Source organism: Schistocerca nitens, chromosome 2 (assembly GCF_023898315.1).
Source record: "Schistocerca nitens isolate TAMUIC-IGC-003100 chromosome 2, iqSchNite1.1, whole genome shotgun sequence".
In the NCBI taxonomy this organism is placed as follows: Eukaryota; Metazoa; Arthropoda; class Insecta; order Orthoptera; family Acrididae; genus Schistocerca; species Schistocerca nitens.
The window spans coordinates 294,599,674-294,618,771 of NC_064615.1; the positions used below are offsets into that span (position 1 = coordinate 294,599,674).

Sequence of the window (19,098 nt, forward strand, 5' to 3'; positions counted from 1 at the left end):
CTGTTTTCTTTTGTATATTTGTTGTATTGGGTATGGATATTTCGATTAGTTGTGTTAATTTCTTCCTTTTATTGGTGAGTATGATGTCAGGTTTGTTATGTGGCGTTGTTTTATCTGTTATAATGGTTCTGTTCCAGTATAATTTGTATTCATCATTCTCCAGTACATTTTGTGGTGCATACTTGTATGTAGGAACTTGTTGTTTTAAAAGTTTATGTTGTAAGGAAAGCTGTTGATGTATTATTTTTGCGACATTGTCATGTCTTCTGGGGTATTCTGTATTTGCTAGTATTGTACATCCGCTTGTGATATGATCTACTGTTTCTATTTGTTGTTTACAAAGTCTGCATTTATCTGTTGTGGTATTGGGATCTTTAATAATATGCTTGCTGTAATACCTGGTGTTTATTGTTTGATCCTGTATTATTATTATTATTATTATTAACGTATAATTTCATGTAGTACATAGCACGAGATACAGAGAATCGATATTTTATATCTCCAACGATCTTTGTTTTGTCATGTTGGCAGCCCATAGATCAAGCGGAATTACGAATTTTAACTGATGTGTGTTTGCTCTATGTATGCAGTTTTGTGTTGATGAGTTGATTGTTATTATTGATCAGATCTTTTGCATCTTGGTTGGTCGTTATTTACTGTTTATCCGCAAACGTAAAATATGTACGAGATCTTTGGAAACGGGGAAGTAGTAACTGTTCGTAAGAATAATAGTATTCCGAAGCCGCATCTTAGCAGTTCTATACCTATCAAATGTAAGCCGTAATACGATTTAACTAATAATTGCTGTTCGTGTACTGTTGTTCGTTTCAAATGATAAATTTTTATTGTTCATTTGTACATCCCGTTACATAAATTCCACTGTGATAAAAGAGTCAAGGGTCCCCTACAAACGTACTTCTGTGAAGTATGGTATTGTATTATTCATAATGCTAATTTATTCACGCTGCTGTTTGTGGAAATTACTTGTTAGGTTATATCTTAATAGCAGCTACTTGACCCCTATCATTTTTTTCAGTCATGGTTTTTACGTATTTTCAGGTGAGCTAAATCAGAAATTGAGACCTCTGAGTTTAGGAAGCAGCAAAATAGTTCTTGGCGATGTCAGCAACAAAGTGAAAAATACGCTTACAGCAGATACTCAGTCCCATCTGCGTTCCCTGTCACCTAACAAACCAATAAAGAAAACTTTGTTTTCTGAAGATCATGTCCATGGTGACCATTCAGCGAAGGCATCTGGTATTCAAATCAGTAAAAGGGACAAGTCTCCTAAGAAAGTAAAGACCCAGTTCTCACCAAAGCCAACAGCCAAGAGTTCAACTCTTGGGGCAACAAAAGTTTCAATATTTGTAGATACTTGGAATGATGGTTGTCAGGAACCATCAGATCCCGAATTAGATGAAGTATTTCTTCCCAATCACAATGAATTGGATACTTGTGACCTGGAAGTATCGCCCCAGAAGATCTATGGGTACTGTGAAGGATGTGAGACACCAGATGATAGTGCTGGTATGTGCCGGCTTCTTAGTAATATTTCTTCTGATAAAAATGTTTCTTTGTTGATTGTCACATTGCTATGTAACTATACTACCCTTTAATTTTAATTTAAGCGTAATTTTCAAAATAATCGTGTGATGTCTACATGGGGCATTTCTTATCAACACTTCATAACGGAAGTTACACGTATACCACACAGCAAGGAATGTCTGTAGTTTTGTCAAAATGTATGCTGCATCAGTAAAACACACCTTTCTGACAAGGGGAAACTGTGGAAAACCCAAGTCAGAGTAGTTAGATGGGAACCAAACCCCAGTCCTCCCAAATGCGAGTCCAGAACATTTAAGACTGGAGTAGCCTCTTTGCATGGTGCATGATTAGAAGGAGAATACCAATATATATTGTCCACATTGTGATTGGAGTGCATAATAAGTCAATAAATGAGAAGAAATTGAAAGTAAAAATGCAAGGAACAGGAAGTAACTGAAATATGCTACTGGACTCACTAGTGTACACTCTGCTGGAAACAATATAAAACTTATTATAGCCTACACCGAAAATAATGTCTTAAATATTTAAAAGCTTGCTAATTACTCAGAATTTTTTTTTTCCTTCTTCTGTATTCAGAATGTTATGCTATCTGTTTAGTGTGTTGAATTTATTTGTGGCACACACATTATGATTATTATGTGATCATTGGTGAGGAGGTTAGGATAGTTCTGTCCCTCCCATTTTCCCAAAAACCACATCCCATACAACACAGGAACTGCTCGGATTGAGCAGCTCATTTTTAGCGAGTATACTTGGTACCTTTTGAAATAATGGTTTGTGTGGCCACGTGGAGCGATATAAAACTGGGTTTCTTGTGCATACTGTCACTTTTGCGATGTACACTGTAACACTGACAGGTTGCCTAAAATTATGGACATGTCAATGAATTTTTGCTGTGTGGCCCTTGAAATTCATCATCAAGTTTTCTACTTTTCCATTGCCTGTACTTAGGTTCATAAGTAATTCATGTCCATGCAGGCTAAATATTAGATTTCATCGTCAAACATTCAGTTATTGTAACTATTAGGCCTATACCAAAAGTGCCAATGTTGATGGAAAAATCTTAAACCAGATGGTGCAAGGCAGTGCAATTGTTAAGACATGAAAGTGCAATTTGGGTGGAGTAGGGCTGGAATCAGCCATTGACTATCCCCTAAATCTCTTAAGATTGATGCTGGTATTATGCATTTGGAATTGTCATAGCCAAATTTGTTACATGACCATAGCGTATCTTCGACCTTGTGACATTTGGAAGGCAACGTTTTCAAAAAGATTGCTGAATGATTCTTTGCAGCCTGTTGCCTGTTTGCACCCTTTCACTTGGGCTGAAATATGTATAATTCAAATCTGTGACTCATTTTAAGAGCTACTGATGCCCTTGGTATACCTTTTATTCAAGCAGTAGTACAATTGAAGTCGGGGTAGGCCTACTTCATTGAACCTGTTGCTCCTTTTGGCATTAGCAAGACACTGTAATCAGTTGTTCATGTAATTTAGCCTCACATTCCCCTTAGAGATATTACCTGCAATATGTTTTATGCATGTTAATTACAGATAAATTGTTGCTTGTTTGTGTTTTACTGATACAGCATACATTTTAATAAAACTACAGATATTCTTTCCTATGTGGTATATGTGTAACATCTGTTATGAATCATTGGTAAGAAATGCCCCATGCAGAAATCACTTGAGTGCTAAGACACTTCAATTCACATTTTATTGTATAAATGGAAAAATGAATGAGCTAAAGTTGCCACAAATCAATGGTGGTGGTGGTGGTGGCGGCGGCAGCATCGATAGCAGTAATACTAACACTGTTGGTACTCATATCATTTTTAATTCTATTAATATATTTATCATATTAAAATTATTGTTATTTCTCAGGTAATAATGGTGTAAAAACTACTGTGTGAAAACCTGGTTCAGTGTAAAAAAAGGGCATAAAGGCCCTAAGCTGATCAGATTAAATAAAAATACGTGAAGTATTTAGATAAAACAGTCACACGTTGCCCATAATTTGATTCACTGCACCTAAGGGTACCACAAGTGGTACAAATAATAGTCAATCAGTTTGTGTGTATCCTGTGGTTCTTTTATGTGAACATTAATTACAGTGAGTCATTGGCCCTGGAGAGAAATTGCTGTTTTCTAATTATGCTGTTTACTCTTAGGTGCAGTGAATAAAAATCGGCAATTATGTGTTCGTTTTGTTGCTAACCTTACATGGAGAGTTTCAGACGTGTGGGTCACAGATTGATCAAGTTTTGCAAGGCTGCTCTATATTGAAAATAAAGACAAAACATTTCGGCTTTTTGCTAGACACTCCCTAGTTTTTGGGAAAGATTAAGGTCAAAGTTGACGACAGAAAATCATATTTTCTCCACTATACAGTGAAAGATCATTTTAAACATTTTCATTAATATAATAGTGGGTCCAAACTTAATAATGTTGGAGTTATTAATATTTTTGTGTGTAGCTTGGATAGCCTTAAAACATCGTGTTTAGCAGAAGCAGGTTGGTGATCCGAGCACTCAAAGCATTAGACAACCAAAGTGCTTGATTCTTAGTCATGACATTGTCTGATGGTATTCTGATAATCTGAATACTTTTCTTTGCCTTTTTTATAAAACCATATGATGAAAGACAGGTGTCAAACTGTTTGTGGGTCAATGTGTGCATTTCGATAGCCCTGTCTCATAATTCTGTGCTCCGCTGTGATTTCTCATGATTTTCAAGTCATACGATGAAATTTTTTACCTCTCGGAGAAAGTAGAGGTCTCAGGTTGACAAAGGGAGGTACATTTCAGTGGTATCACTATAATCACACCTCCTGATATGTTTTACTTCCAGAGGTAAGAACGGTGTTCCCATTATCAGAATATTATCAAACACGTTTGGGAAGGGGGGGGATCAGATGTAGAGAAACACCACAACCAAGAATCAAACACGGAGCAGCAGTTTGATAACCTAATGCCTACACTGCTCGACTGCCAACCTTGCATTTCATGACGAGTACACAGGCTGCAGCATGGAAACATCAAGCATTATTAACGTCAGACCCCTTGTTATATTAATAAAAAGATTGTATTTAGATGATCTTTTGAGGTACAGGATTGGAAATATTGTTTTTCACCTCAACTTTGACCAGGTGTTTTTGTTGTTGTTCCCCCCCCCCCCCCCCCCCCCCAAAAAAAAAAAAGCTGGTGAGTTTGTGGCAAAACACTTGTCTCCTTATTTTCAATACAGAATGTCCTTGTAAAACTTAATCAAAATCGGTGACCCACATGCCAGACCCTTCCTTACTTGTCAGTAATTTTTTTTTTTTAGATTCTTAGTAACCATAGGTATCTGTTGAGAGGCCAGCAAACATATGGTTCCTGGAGAGGGGCACTCTTTTCAGTGTTGCAGGGGTAACAGTCTGGTTGACTGATTGTCCTGGTCTTGTAATTCCCAACAACATGGCCTTACTGAGCTGGCACAGCCAGCGGTTGAAACCAAGGGAAAGCTACAGTGGCTATTTTTCCTAAGGGCATGCAGCTCTACTGTATGGTTAAATGACTATGTCATTCTCTTGAGTAAAATATTTTTGAGGAAAAAAGTTCCCCAGTCAGATCTCCAGGTGGGCACTATTCTCTCAAATGTCATCATAAAAACTAATCTGGCACTTTATGGATTGGAGCATGGAATATTAATCCCTTAATCAACCAGCAAGGCTAGAAAATTTATTAAGGGATGTGGATAAGTGGAGATTAGATATAGTGGGAATTAGTGAAGTTCGGTTGCAGGAGGAACACGACTTCCGATCAGGTGAGTGCAGGGTTACAAATACAAAATCCAATTGGGGTAATGCAGGTGTAGGTCTACTGATGATTAAGAAAATAGGAATAAAGGTAAGCTACTATGAACAGCATAGCAAACACATTGTCATAGCCACATAGACGTGAAGCTAACACCCACCGCAATAGTACAAGATTGTCAACTAAAAATGTGTGTTGTGAAGAGATTGAAAAAATGGTGAGATAAATGAAATACTTCATATAGTTGACGGAGACAAAAATTTATTTGTGGGGGGGGGGGGGCGTCCCGTTCAGTAGAAGAAAAAAAGAAGAGAGAGAAAAATAGCAACTGAATATGGCCCAGGGAAAGGAATAAAAGAAGAAGCCACGTGGTAGAATTTTCCACAGAACATAATTCAATCATTGCTAATGCTTGGTTTAAGAACCATGAAAGGAGGTTGTGTACTTGGAGACACCAGAAAGTTTCGGATTAATTATATAATGGTAAGTCTGAGTCTGAAGATATTGCCTGAATCAAATGTTGACTCTCACCTCAATTTATTGGTAATAAACTGTAGATTAAAACTAAATAAATGGACCTGGATAGCTTGAAAGAACCAGAGGGTGAGTGTTTCAGAGGGAGCATTAGCCAAAGATTGACTAGAACATGTTAAATAGATACAATAGAAAACTAATGGGCATTTTTGAGAGACAAAATTGTGATGGCAGCAGGGGGTCACCTAGGTGAAATAACGAGAAAAACATCCATGGTTATCACACAAGATAATGAACGTAACCAATGAAAGAAGAAAATATAAAAATGCAGCTGATACAGCAGGCGAAAGAGAATACAAATGTTTAAAAATGAGATTGAGAGGAAATTCAGAATGGCTAAGCAGGAATGGTTAGAGGACAGATGTAAGGAATTAGAAGCAAAATAGGTAACTCCTATAGGAAACTTAAACGAGGGCTTTGGAGAAAAGAGAAGCAGTTTCATGAGTATCAAGGGCTTAGATGGAAAATTAGTACCAACCAAAGAAGGTAAAGGTGGAGGAATATGTACAGCTCCTATACAAGGGAGACGAACTTGCAGGCAGTATTATAGGAAGGGAAAGGGACATAGATGAATATGAAATAGGTATGAGAAGAAACTTCCTGGTAGATTAAAACTGTGTGCCCGACCGAGACCTGAACTCGGGACCTTTGCCTTTCGCGGGCAAGTGCTCTACCATCTGAGCTACCAAAGCACGACTCACGCCCGGTACTTACAGCTTTACTTCTGCCAGTATCTCGTCTCCTACCTTCCAAACTTTACAGAAGCTCTCCTGCGAACCTTGCAGAACTAGCACTCCTGAAAGAAAGGATACTGCAGAGACATGGCTTAGCCACAGCCTGGGGGATGTTTCCAGAATGAAATTTTCACTCTGCAGCGGAGTGTGCGCTGATATGAAACTTCCTGGCAGATTAAAACTGTGTGCCCCACCAAGACTCGAACTCGGGACCTTTGTCTTTCGCGGGCAAGTTTGGAAGGTAGGAGACGAGATACTGACAGAAGTAAAGCTGTGAGTACCAGGTGTGAGTCGTGCTTCGGTAGCTCAGATGGTAGAGCACTTGCCCGCGAAAGGCAAAGGTCCCGAGTTCGAGTCTCGGTCGGGCACACAGTTTTAATCTGCCAGGAAGTTTCATATCGGCGCACACTCCGCTGCAGAGTGAAAATTTCATTCAGGTATGAGAAGAGTTGGACAGAGCACTGAAAGACCTAAGGCAAAACAAGGCCCCTGGAGTAGACTGCATTCCATCGGAACTACTGATAGCGTGGAGAAAGCCAACCATGACAAAACTACGCTAAACTGTCCATTCCATTCAAATATGGGTGCTGAATTATTAAGTGTGTCTAAAATTTAATTGCATAGGGACTACACTTCATTAAATCCAAAGATACAGTCATTTTCATAGAAAACTTAGTTCTTGAGTGTGCATGTATACAATAGTATCACTCACCATTAAACTTGCCCAAAATCTTTTAGTTGTCGCATCAATGACATGTGATGCTTGCATGCAACTGCTTTACAAGCATTACATCACATCAGTAATGCATGTGTGTTAGTTGCGTAGTGTACTCCAGGAAATCGTCCACAGCTTCAGCATCAGCGGTGTGTGACGTTTTCATGCTATTTCCTCCTGTTTTCATCTCTCCATTTTTATCATTAATTTTCTACACACTTTCGGTTATTATTTCTTCATCTGTTAAAATTTGGTCCATCTGACAGTTTACCCCATTCAACCACTTAGCAACATATTATTCATTAATGTCTCCTCCTCGTGGGATGTGTAACATTATAATTAATTAATTACATTGTTGTACGCATCATTTCCGCTTGACGGACTAGGGGCTGGACTACTAAGGGCCAGATTAGCGAGAATTTAGTGTATTCCATCTGGTGTACAAATGTAGGAGACAGGTGAAATACCCCAGACTTCAAGAATAATGTAATACTCCCAGTTCCAAGGAAAGCAGGTGCTGACAGGTGTGAATATTGCCGAACTATCTGTTTAATAAGTCATGGTTGCAAAATACTAACACACATTCTTTACAGAAGAATGGAAAAATTGGTAGAAGCTGAATACAGGGAAGATTTGTATGGTTTCCAGAGAAATGTAGGGACACATGAGCCATTCCTAACTCTAGAACTTCTGTTCTAATGATAGGTTAAGGAAAGGCAATTCTACTACTGTTATAGAATTTGTAGACTTGGACAAAGCTTTTGACAGAGTTGACTGGAAAACACTCTTTGAAATTCGGAAGGTGGCAGGGGTAGGTAAAATACAGGGAGCAAGAGTCTATTTACAATTTGTACAGACAACAGATGGCAGGTACATATTTCAAGGGGCATGAAAGGAAAGCAGTGGTTGGAAAGCGAATGAGACAGGGTTGTAGCTGATCCCCTGTGTTATTCAATTTGTACACTGAGCAAGCAGTAAAGGAAGCCAAAGAAAAATTTGCTGAAGGAATTAATGTTCAGGGCAAAGAAATAAAAACTTGGAGGTTAGTCGATTACATTGTAATTGCCAGAGACAGTAAAGGGCTTGGAAGAGCAGATGTACAGAATGTACACTGCCTTGTAAAGAGGTTATAAGCTGAACACCGACAAAAGCAACACAAGGTTAATTACATGTAGTCAAATTATAAATCAAGTGATGCCGAGGGAATTAATTAGGAAATGAAACACTATAAGTAGTAGATGAATTTCACTATTTGGATAGTAAAGTAACTAATGATAGCCAAAGTAGAGAGGGTATAAAATGTAAACTGTTAGTGGAAAGAAAGCTGTCTTTTCTTAAGAAGAGAAATTTGTTAACATATTACGTAGATTTAAGTGTTAGGTAGCCTGTTGTGAAGGTATTTGTCTGGAATGTATTGTCATATGGAAGTGAAACATTGACGATAAACAGTTCAGGCAAGAAAAGAATAAAAGTTGGGGAAATGTGATGCTACAGAAGAATGCTGAAGATGAGGTAGGCAGATCATGTAACAAGTGAGGAGGTACTGAATAGAACTGGGAGCAAGAAATTTGTGGGAAAAGTTGACTAAAAGAATGGATGTATTAATAGAGACAAATACTGAGACATCAAGGGATCACTAATTTACTTCTGGGGAAACGTGTAAAGCAGGGCCGGCCAGAAATTCTGCGCGCGTGCGGTGCTCCTGCACATGTGCAACTTCCGGGTCACAGCGTGCACGCCGCAGCCGTCAGCGTTCATGTAGTCCATGTTTCTACGCACAGATGTCGCTTTGTCCACTTGCTGGGATATTCTGTACCGGCGCATTCTAGTGCTCTTTCCAGAGCTTGCCAACCAACCGTGGGAAGGTATTTCACGTTTTAAACATTTAAAATACTACAAAATTGTTGAGGCTTTCGTGGCCACTTGTTGACAAACTGCCTATTGGCTTCTGTCTCAGGTTCTTCAGCCGACGTTCATCTAATGATTTTTCTGACGTTTCGCCAGCACCAGTGGCTGGCATTGTCAAAGCTTCACCCTCCATTGCCGGTGGTGAACTGGAGGCGAGCTCGCGGGCGCAGACTATATGTACCTGGCGCGCCAACGTCCGAGGGAGGAACGAGACCGACCACGTAATAAAATTCGCCGACACGGAAGTTCTGGCTGTAGAGAAGCACTATCACACGCGCTTGTTCAGAGAAGCTGTAGAAATACAAAAACACGTGAACAGTTTGAACAAGAAAGAGGAAAGCCGTAAGGTAAACGGATCCTGGCTTCTCGTACTGCAGCGAACGACCGTCGCAGGTAGCAAGAGGAGAACTGCACCGGAAATGACCGCGGAGAAGCTCTCGGACGTTGGCGCGCCAGGTACATATAGTCTGCGCCCGCGAGCTTGCCTCCAGTTCACCACCGGCAATGGAGGGTGAAGCTTTGACAATGCCAGCCACTCGTGCTGGCGAAATGCTAGAGAAATCATTAGATGAACGTCAGCCGAAGAACCCGAGACACAAGTCAATAGGCAGTTTGTCATTTAAAATACTGTCACAGGCTACTCATTGAGACATCTACTTTTATGTTAACAGTTTAGCCCAGTAAGACATTTAATACAGTTAGCAACCGTGGATTTTTATTAAGGCAGCTTGACTGATGGCATGTAAATACGCGTAATATTTTTGATCTAGTATTTAAGAGAGAGAGCACTTAGCGTCTTCCAACGAACCTGATTTATGATTTCAAATAACATTAAACTAATGCAAGGTCTCCTATAACTAATTCTCGGTGCCCTCAGTTACACCCACATAATTTCTCTCTCACTGACCTCTGAACAGAATGATAACCGCAGACCTCTCGATGATAACCTGTTATTTCAATACCATTATTGCTATATCTTTCATCAGTTACGTATGAAATCTGCATAATAACCGACGATGAATGTTATGTTTTATCGACTTCAGCTGAGCGTAGCCCGTCACACATTAAAAAAAATCCCTAAATGTAAGTATACATTGGAACAATCGGTTTAATGACCAACTTTCCTGATAGTAATGTAACATGGAGCAGAATGAGGCAATAATGCACAGTTAGTAAACAATAATTTTTAATTATGAAAGGAATAAATCCAAACACGTTTATCACTGGTCATGAGAAATGATAATTGAGTTGATGTGTCTCCTCCATTTTCTTAAGGACATTTAACTTTGCTTGACATTCTTCACTGTTGACTACACTACACTCTTCTTTGTGACATGTACTGTAGTGTCTTTCAATTGAAAACTTACGCTGGCCGCCTATTATTCGGCGGCGCAGCAAACATTGTGAGTTTTCACCAACGGCTACAAAAAAGAATTGCACTTCCCAGTCATTTTTAAACGACTGAGAACATAGATCTCCCGTCCTTTGCTTTTTCACAGTACCTGCCATTTCTCAGTACTTCTCTGTTAAGGTTATGGTTACCAGGTGTAAACGAGACTGGGTATGTTGCGCTCTTGCTTGTACCACATAAACAGGGAAGTGGAGCCGCCGCCGTTCATTTAGGACACATATCTAATAACAGATGTCGCTGTCGCACATGTGCAGCACTTCTGCACACTGTGCAGCATTTGGCCAGCCCTGGTGTAAAGCATAGAATTTGTAAAGAGAGACACAGAAATAAATATAGTGAGTGGGTTCAAAAGGGTATAGTTCCACATACCGCACTTGCCGAGGATAGAGTAGGTTGGAGAGCTGCATCAAACCAGCCTTATGACTGAAGACCACACCAATGACAATTGTAAACCTTATATTTTTTTCAGACAATTTTCCTTATGAGAAGTTTTGTCATGCCATTCCCCTCCCAATGATTACAGGGTCTCAAAGCAAGAGTTGTCGTGACATTGAATGTTGTGTAGCAACTAACTGAGGTGAGCAAATACACATTGGCTGCAGCTTTGTAAAAGCTTATGCTGCAGAGCAGTGCACCTCATACCATATCAGAGATTTTTGTATACAGTAAGGATGGATTGCAAATGTTTTGCAATTAATGCCTATTTGCCAGTGTGCAAATAATGTTCAGATAATATGCCACAATAATTCTGTCCAGAAACAGCTAGGTAAATTCCAAGAATGTTTGCCTATCGAAGCCGCAGGGTGTAAACGATATATATTTAACATGCAATTCTAAATTGATCACATGACTGTGGTGGCTGGCGTTGTGATAAATTATTTGTGAGATGCTAACAGAACCCAAATGATTTATGACGGTAGTGAATGGGATGCCTGGTATTGTAGATGTTTCTTTGGCCGATTGCCTCAAGTGGAGGAATCTAATTGCATGCTTATGCAATGTAGAAAATTGTTTGAATTTTTGTTGGAAAAGTGACACTCTACCCATATTTTTGCGTGACATTGCCAGAGTTTATGCAGGTTATGACAAAAAGGGAATGCTTCCCATAGCATACACATCAAATGGACTTTCTCATAAAGACAATGTTGGCAACAAGTAAGGTAAGCCGTTTCCTTTGTAATTGCAACGCTCTTTTGTCGTTGCTGTAGTGACCACTATAAACACGCTCATGACTCCTGCAACCACAGTCGCATGATCGATTTAGAATCACACATTCGGTATCCATTGTTTTAAGCTTGCTGCTTCGATAGGCAAACATTCTTGGAAATTACCAACACCTTTAGTTTGGAATTATGTACATAAACGTTGTAGCCTTTCATAGGCATCTGCAAAAGGGGACACTTGCATCTCCCTGGAATTTGGGTGCAGGGTTAAAAAAAAAAATCACAAACTTTAGGGGCGGGTTCCTTACACCAAAACAAGGGGAAGAAGTACATATAAACATATGTTCGAAAATCTTCAGTTTTGAATTATTAATGAAAGTTTACCTCAAACGGCCTTCCAGTTACAACCAAAAAACTTCATTTATCATTGCACCATTTTGACTCATTGTAACCTAGATGGTGGTGTATTTCTGGGGAAACTTGTTTACGTACATCTGTCATCAACATTTCCATTGTTGCGTGTACTGAAGGTAGTGCGTTAACTGAAAGTGCAGCTATATTAGACAGCATTTCCAAACTGAAGGCAACAGTGTCATCCGATCTTTGGTGGTACGTATAGTCAAGTTGCTGAGATAAAGGTTCATTACAGCACTGACCATTTATGGAGGAAGACCACATGTTACTCATATGCCTGACGAGGAAGAGCATGTTCTACAGGCTTCAAAGAAGAGTCCCATATCGGTGCGATACAAGTGCCCTGGTATGTAATACATCTTCATGTTCAGAATGGAGCCAACACTTACAGGCCGATCACAGTCCTCTTGCTACAAGACAGATCAGACATCTGCACCAGTTTAATGGGCAGGCTGGAATTGTAGGTGACTTCATAACACCGTCAAAGACGTGCTAGGTGACGAACCTCTGCAAATAAGAAGAAACATGCAGTTTGCGCATGCTGTAGCTCCACCACATTTCATCCCCAATGTTCGGGATGCACTGGCTGGTGTCTACCATGATAGATGGACAGGTAGAGGACGACCAGTTCTGTGGCCTACATGTTCCGTCCAACCTCAGTCCTTTGGATTATTATCTCTGGGAACACCTTAAACAATTGGTCTGTGCAGCAGACCACCCGGATGCAGAAACTCTTCGTCGACGTGTCCTTGAAGCCTGCGAAACTGTTCGAAACTGTCAGGGAGGATTGGAAAGGGTATTACAATCCACAATTCGATGAGTGCACATGTGTTCAGAAGCAAGAGGAGGACGTGTCGATTACTTTTTGAGTTTATGTATTGATGAGTTCCAAACAGCAAGAGTGTAAACTTCCATTAACAACTTGAAAACTAAGGAATTTTAGACACGTGAAAATTCAGGAGTAAGAAAGAAACTGCTCAAGAGCAGTATATGTTGTTGTTGTTGTTGTTGTTCTTACCACAGTTGTCTTCTTCACTGAACCAAGTTTTATTTGGTCCGTCATTAACTCTGTGATTGACATTTGCTTTCGTGTATAAAAGTAGATAACATTGTAATATTAGTGCTGCCTGCTAATAAACTCTTGACTACGTTGGCAGCAAATGAAAGCTGTCAGTGTCAGTCAAGAGTACCTTAGACTGGTCTTGTTGCAGCAAGCTGTCTGTGAACCACCACATGCAATGTTTTAAATGTGTAAGAAAATAATATTGCTCATTTACCAAAGGGTAACACAGCTATTTTATTTGCTCCTGTAATTATGCTTTTTATGTATTTTGTAGGTGGTTGGTTGCTGGAACCTTTGTGGGATAATAAAGACGACCTTGCTAGGATAATTAATCTGGAACCAAGCCCTGAGATAGAACCAGACTTTCCAGGTGTTGAACATTTCAGTGCACAAAATCCAACAGATGAAAATAATTTTGGTAAGCTATACATTCATATGTAAAATTATTTTATTACACAACAATATTATGAAAAAGATAAGAGTGCTACTCACTATACAAAGGGGATGTTAATTTGCATAAAGGCATGACCAAAAGACTGCTATAAATTTTACCTTTCACCAAAAGGCCTTCTTCTAAAATTTAAGCACACATATTCATACAAGTTCAACTCTCACATACAACTGCTGTCCATTTCCACTGCAGCCAGACTTAGTTTGCAATTGCACCTGATGGAAGCAGCAGTCCAGTAGTGTCAGATAAGGCGGCGGCATGGGGTGGGGAGAGGGGGAAATAGGAGGGGGGGAGTTGTAATGCTGCTAGTGGGAGCGTGTAGGGACGTGGTGGGGCAGGGTAGGGTTTCCGGGTGAGGTTTGGGTATGGGGAGGGAGGGGGGGCAAGAACTAGTAGGTGTATTCCCTCTATGCTAACATCCATAATGCCCATGGCCTTGTCTCTATTGAACACTACCTTCCACCAACACCCGACGCTCCAAACCTACATTGCCTTTTCTGGTCACTATGACCAACTATATCCTTGTCCACAGTTACTTCTTCTTTGAAGGCAACACCTCCAAACAACTCCATGGTACAGGAATGGACACCAGCATGGCACCATCTTATGCTAATCTATTCATGTGCTAGCAATAACTCCATGTAGACAGTTGCCACCTATTCCATACAGCCTGGCCACCCATGGCTGTTGCATCTGCAGTGATGAGCAGTCCATCTACATCTACATGACTACTCTGCAATTCACATTTAAGTGCTTGGCAGAGGGTTCGTCGAACCACAATCATACTATCTCTCTACCATTCCACTCCCGAACAGTGCGCGGGAAAAACAAACACCTAAACCTTTCTGTTCGAACTCTGATTTCTCTTATTTTATTTTGATGATCATTCCTACCTATGTAGGTTGGGCTCAACAAAATATTTTCGCATTCGGAAGAGAAAGTTGGTGACTGAAATTTCGTAAATAGATCTCGCCGCGACGAAAAACGTGTTTGCTGTAATGACTTCCATCCCAATTCGCGTATCATATCTGCCACACTCTCTCCCCTACTACGTGATAATACAAAACGAGCTGCTCTTTTTTGCACCCTTTCGATGTCCTCCATCAATCCCACCTGGTGAGGATCCCACACCGTGCAGCAATATTCTAACAGAGGACGAACGAGTGTAGTGTAAGCTGTCTCTTTAGTGGACTTGTTGCATCTTCTAAGTGTCCCGCCAATGAAACGCAACCTTTGGCTCGCCTTCCCCACAATATTATCTATGTGGTCTTTCCAACTGAAGTTGTTCGTAATTTTAACACCCAGGTACTTAGTTGAATTGACAGCCTTGAGAATTGTACTATTTATCGAGTAATTGAATTCCAACGGATTGATTTTGGAACTCATGTGGATCACCTCACACTTTTCGTTATTTAGCGTCAACTGCCACCTGCCACACCATACAGCAATCTTTTCTAAATCGCTTTGCAACTGATACTGGTCTTCGGATGACCTTACTAGACGGTAAATTACAGCATCATCTGCGAACAACCTAAGAGAACTGCTCAGATTGTCACCCAAGTCATTTATATAGATCAGGAGCAGCAGAGGTCCCTGGACGCTTCCTTGTGGAACACCTGATATCACTTCAGTTTTACTCGATGATTTGCCGTCTATTACTATGAACTGCGACCTTCCTGACAGGAAATCACGAATCCAGTCGCACAACTGAGACGATACCCCATAGGCCCGCAACTTGATTAGAAGTCGCTTGTGAGGAATGGTGTCAAAAGTTTTCCGGAAATCTAGAAATACGGAATCAACTTGAGATCCCCTGTCGATAGTGGCCGTTACTTCGTGCGAATAAAGAGCTAGCTGCGTTGCACAAGAACGATGTTTTCTGAAACCATGCTGATTACGTATCAATAGATCGTTCCCTTCGATGTGATTCATAATGTTTGAATACAGTATACGCTCCAAAACCCTACTCCCTCTCTAAATACACCCAGGGTGTCACTGGGGCCTTCATAGTCCAAAATTACTCATCCAGCCGTGTTTAGAAAAATGTCTGCCATTCTTAGCCTCTCTAGTCGCCTACCACCTTTCATGTACCCACCCTCCATCAACAAAGGAGTACTCTTCTTGTGACTCAGTTCCACCCGGCACTGGAGCAGCTGAAACACATTCTCCAACAGTTTTTCGAATACCTCGTGCCATGCCTGGAAACGAGAAATATCCTACACACTGTCCTTTTCACCCTTCCAAAGCAGTATTCTGCTGCTCACCAAACCTACTCAGTACCCTTGTCTGTCCCTCCTCCACTCCTGCCCCAACCCCTTGCCCCATGGAAATCCCTGCAATAGACCTAGATGCCAGAGAATCCAGCCATCCTCATTTAGGTTTTCCGTGATTTCCCTAAATCACTTCAGGCAAAACCTGGGATGGTTCCTTTGAAACAGCTCAACCGATTTCCTTCCTGTCCTTCCCTAATTCGAGCTTGTGCTACTTCAGTCCCTTTACAGGCATCTCGTATTCCATCAAAGGCAGGGCTATCTGTGAAAGCAGTCATGTGATATACAAACTGTGCTGCAATCACTGTTCTGTGTTCTACCATATTTACTCGAATCTAAGCCACACCTGAAAAATGAGACTCGAAATCAAGGAAAAAGAATTTTCCCGGATCTAAGCCGCACCTGAAATTTGAGACTCAAAATTCAAGGGGGGAGAAAAGTTTTAGGCAGCACCTCCAAATCGAAACAAAGTTGGTCCATTGTAATTTGAGACACAATTTAGGTCAAATGAATGACGATACAGCTACAGTAGTTTGGTTCGAGTCGTAAGCTTAGCAGTTAAGCTTTACCAGGTAGCCATTGCTATGCGTCAGGCGCTCCGTCTGTATTTATAAGGGTACCCTTCCTTTTTCACGTGCTTCGTCTGGTTTGAATTGATTGCTTATTTTTCTTTGATCTGATATGTGCCGTTCTCTTTGTTATAGGCGTTTACGTCACTCTAAGCTTAAAATGCATTACTGTACTGTGTCATGCATTGTTTGTACCATTCTGATAATGAGTGTTTACGGCTTGTCGCCGCTCGTGGCGTGGCTTGCCTTTGTGCACGCTACCGCCGCTTACAGTTTTTTTAAAAAAAAAAGAGAGAGAGAGAGAGAGAGGAATTGTATCATTAGCGAAATAATGGCAAGAGACTGCTATTTGTTGTTACTTACACTGCTGCTTACTTTGATAATGATCAACAAGAACCAAGTCATCTTCGATTTAAAAATCTATTCAATTGCCATGCTTTATTTCTGACTGTATCACTATTAGGCATAAGAATAATACGAATATAAACATGACATGATATGTATATTCTTCTGCATTTGCTGTTGTCTCACTCTAGTTTCGTAGTTTATTAGGCAGACAGGATTTAAATGAAATAGCAGCAAACACGAAACAATACATGGCAACATGTTTATATTCGTATTATTCTTATGGAGGAGAGAATACTGCATGTGATTCACAATTCATCAAAGTTCCTATTAGCAACCATCTCTTCTCACAGGTAGGAAAAAATTCAGAACATAGAGTTGGCCATATTGACAAACATCCCAAACAGTCTCGCCAGTCGGATTTTCGTAGTACATTGAAATGCTGCTACATTCGAAGGTGAACAATATGGAATTTGTATTTACTTCGTTAGATAATGTATGAAAATGCAGTGGTCGAAACTCGGGGCGGAGAAAAAAGCTCGTCTTCCACCTTTTCTTTTTTTTTTTTTAATCGACGCGGTGGTTTTGGCGCTAGTATTTATCTTTGTGCCTGCAAAGCATGCCTGTTTAGAGCTACATATATTCGACGACAGAAGTTAGTTGTAGCAGCACCTACCAACATTTTTCAGAACTTCCGCTTACTTTGCACTCGATTCTAAGCCGCAGGCAGTTTTTTGGATTACAAAAACCGGAAGAAAAGTGCGGCTTAGATTTGAGTAAATACAGTATGTGGGCAAGATAGCCAGCAAGCTGTTTGTTCATGTGAACGGCCACTGACAGAGTGCCCAAGAGACAGCTGGACCATCCAGTTACTGAACATGCTGCCCAACGCAATATGCCCCACTTCAATAACTGCATCACACCTGCACCATCTGGATCTTTCCTAACACCACCAGCTTTTCTGAATTGCTCTATATCGTATGTTCCCATAACCCATATGGCCTCAATCTTTAGTAGTCCATGTCCTTTGCTTACCTATCACCTTCCCTGTTCCCACTCCAGTACAACAAAGCCTTCAATTTCACCTATGCTCCCACTAGTCCTTTTCTCCTTCTTTACTTCTCTCATTTCCTTATACCCCATCCCACAAACCTCCCAATTACAGCCCTACGCTGTCTTCCTACCATTTCTGCACACTCTCACAAGTAGCAGTACACCTTCCCTCAAACCGCTGCCCCCTGCCCCCACCCCCTCTGTTATTTTCGCTTTCCCCTCCCCACTCCATACCTCCTCCGTATCCCATCATCAGATTGCTGCTCCCATCAAATGCTGTCACAATTCAGTCCGGCTGCAGCAGCCAATTGCTGTTAGTCCATCCCGGACTCCCCATTATTTTATAATACAGGTTCGTGTGCGACAGTAGATACTGTTGAAGGATCTCTCAGTTATTCGAGAAGTGCTAATAATTTGTCTATATATTTCTTCTGCATGTCCTAAATTTACCCTAGTTTTGGTGAGATGTTTTTTTGTGATAAAGTTGTTTAATGTTATCTGATAACGATTATTTAGATATGAAACCTCAACCAAGCATCTGTTTCTCTAGTACATACAATCACTCTTTCATTCAGCATGTGCCACTCTTTGGATTCAGTGCTGCTGGAGGATTCTGTTGTTTATGGTGAAGATGACTGCATCATTCAATGGTCTCCATATCACATCTGTGGTGTTACAAGTACTCTGCTGCTGATTTCTTGCCATTCATTATACTGAGGTATACTTCAGAATACATGTATCCAAGAGATCATTGCTCACATAGTGTCTGTATTTTGAAATTTCATCCAGAATGTGCTTCAGAAAAGAATAACAATGTTTCCTGGCAGTGATACGGAACTCATAAAGGGTTCTTGGTCATCGTATATGACTGCATTCTGTTCATCACTGTGGTATCTCAGCCTCGATTTTAGCACTAGTTTCCTGTAGAATGAGTTGGTTGCCCTACCATTAAATACTCCTATTGAAATAACTTTGTGACAGCTGTTAGGCAAGGCTCTGCATGTATGTACAAAATGGGCTAGACAGTGAGCATGTGGCACTCGAGAAAGGACTACGATTGGCTGGCAAGTGGCTCCTACCACTCCATTTGGTGAAAATATCAGTC

At 40.5% G+C, this 19,098-nt stretch overlaps 1 protein-coding gene across 1 annotated transcript in view; it reads left to right on the plus strand.

Annotated features, from left to right (window-relative positions):
* Positions 1-539: 539 nt before the first annotated feature.
* LOC126234373 (uncharacterized) overlaps positions 540-19,098 on the plus strand; it is a 43,893-nt gene continuing 25,334 nt past the window's right edge. The window contains exons 1-3 of the mRNA XM_049943061.1: positions 540-773; positions 1,060-1,527; positions 13,580-13,723. Of these exons, the coding sequence (XP_049799018.1) occupies positions 680-773; positions 1,060-1,527; positions 13,580-13,723 (706 nt within the window). The 5' untranslated portion in view covers positions 540-679. The remainder of the gene's footprint in view (positions 774-1,059; positions 1,528-13,579; positions 13,724-19,098) is intronic.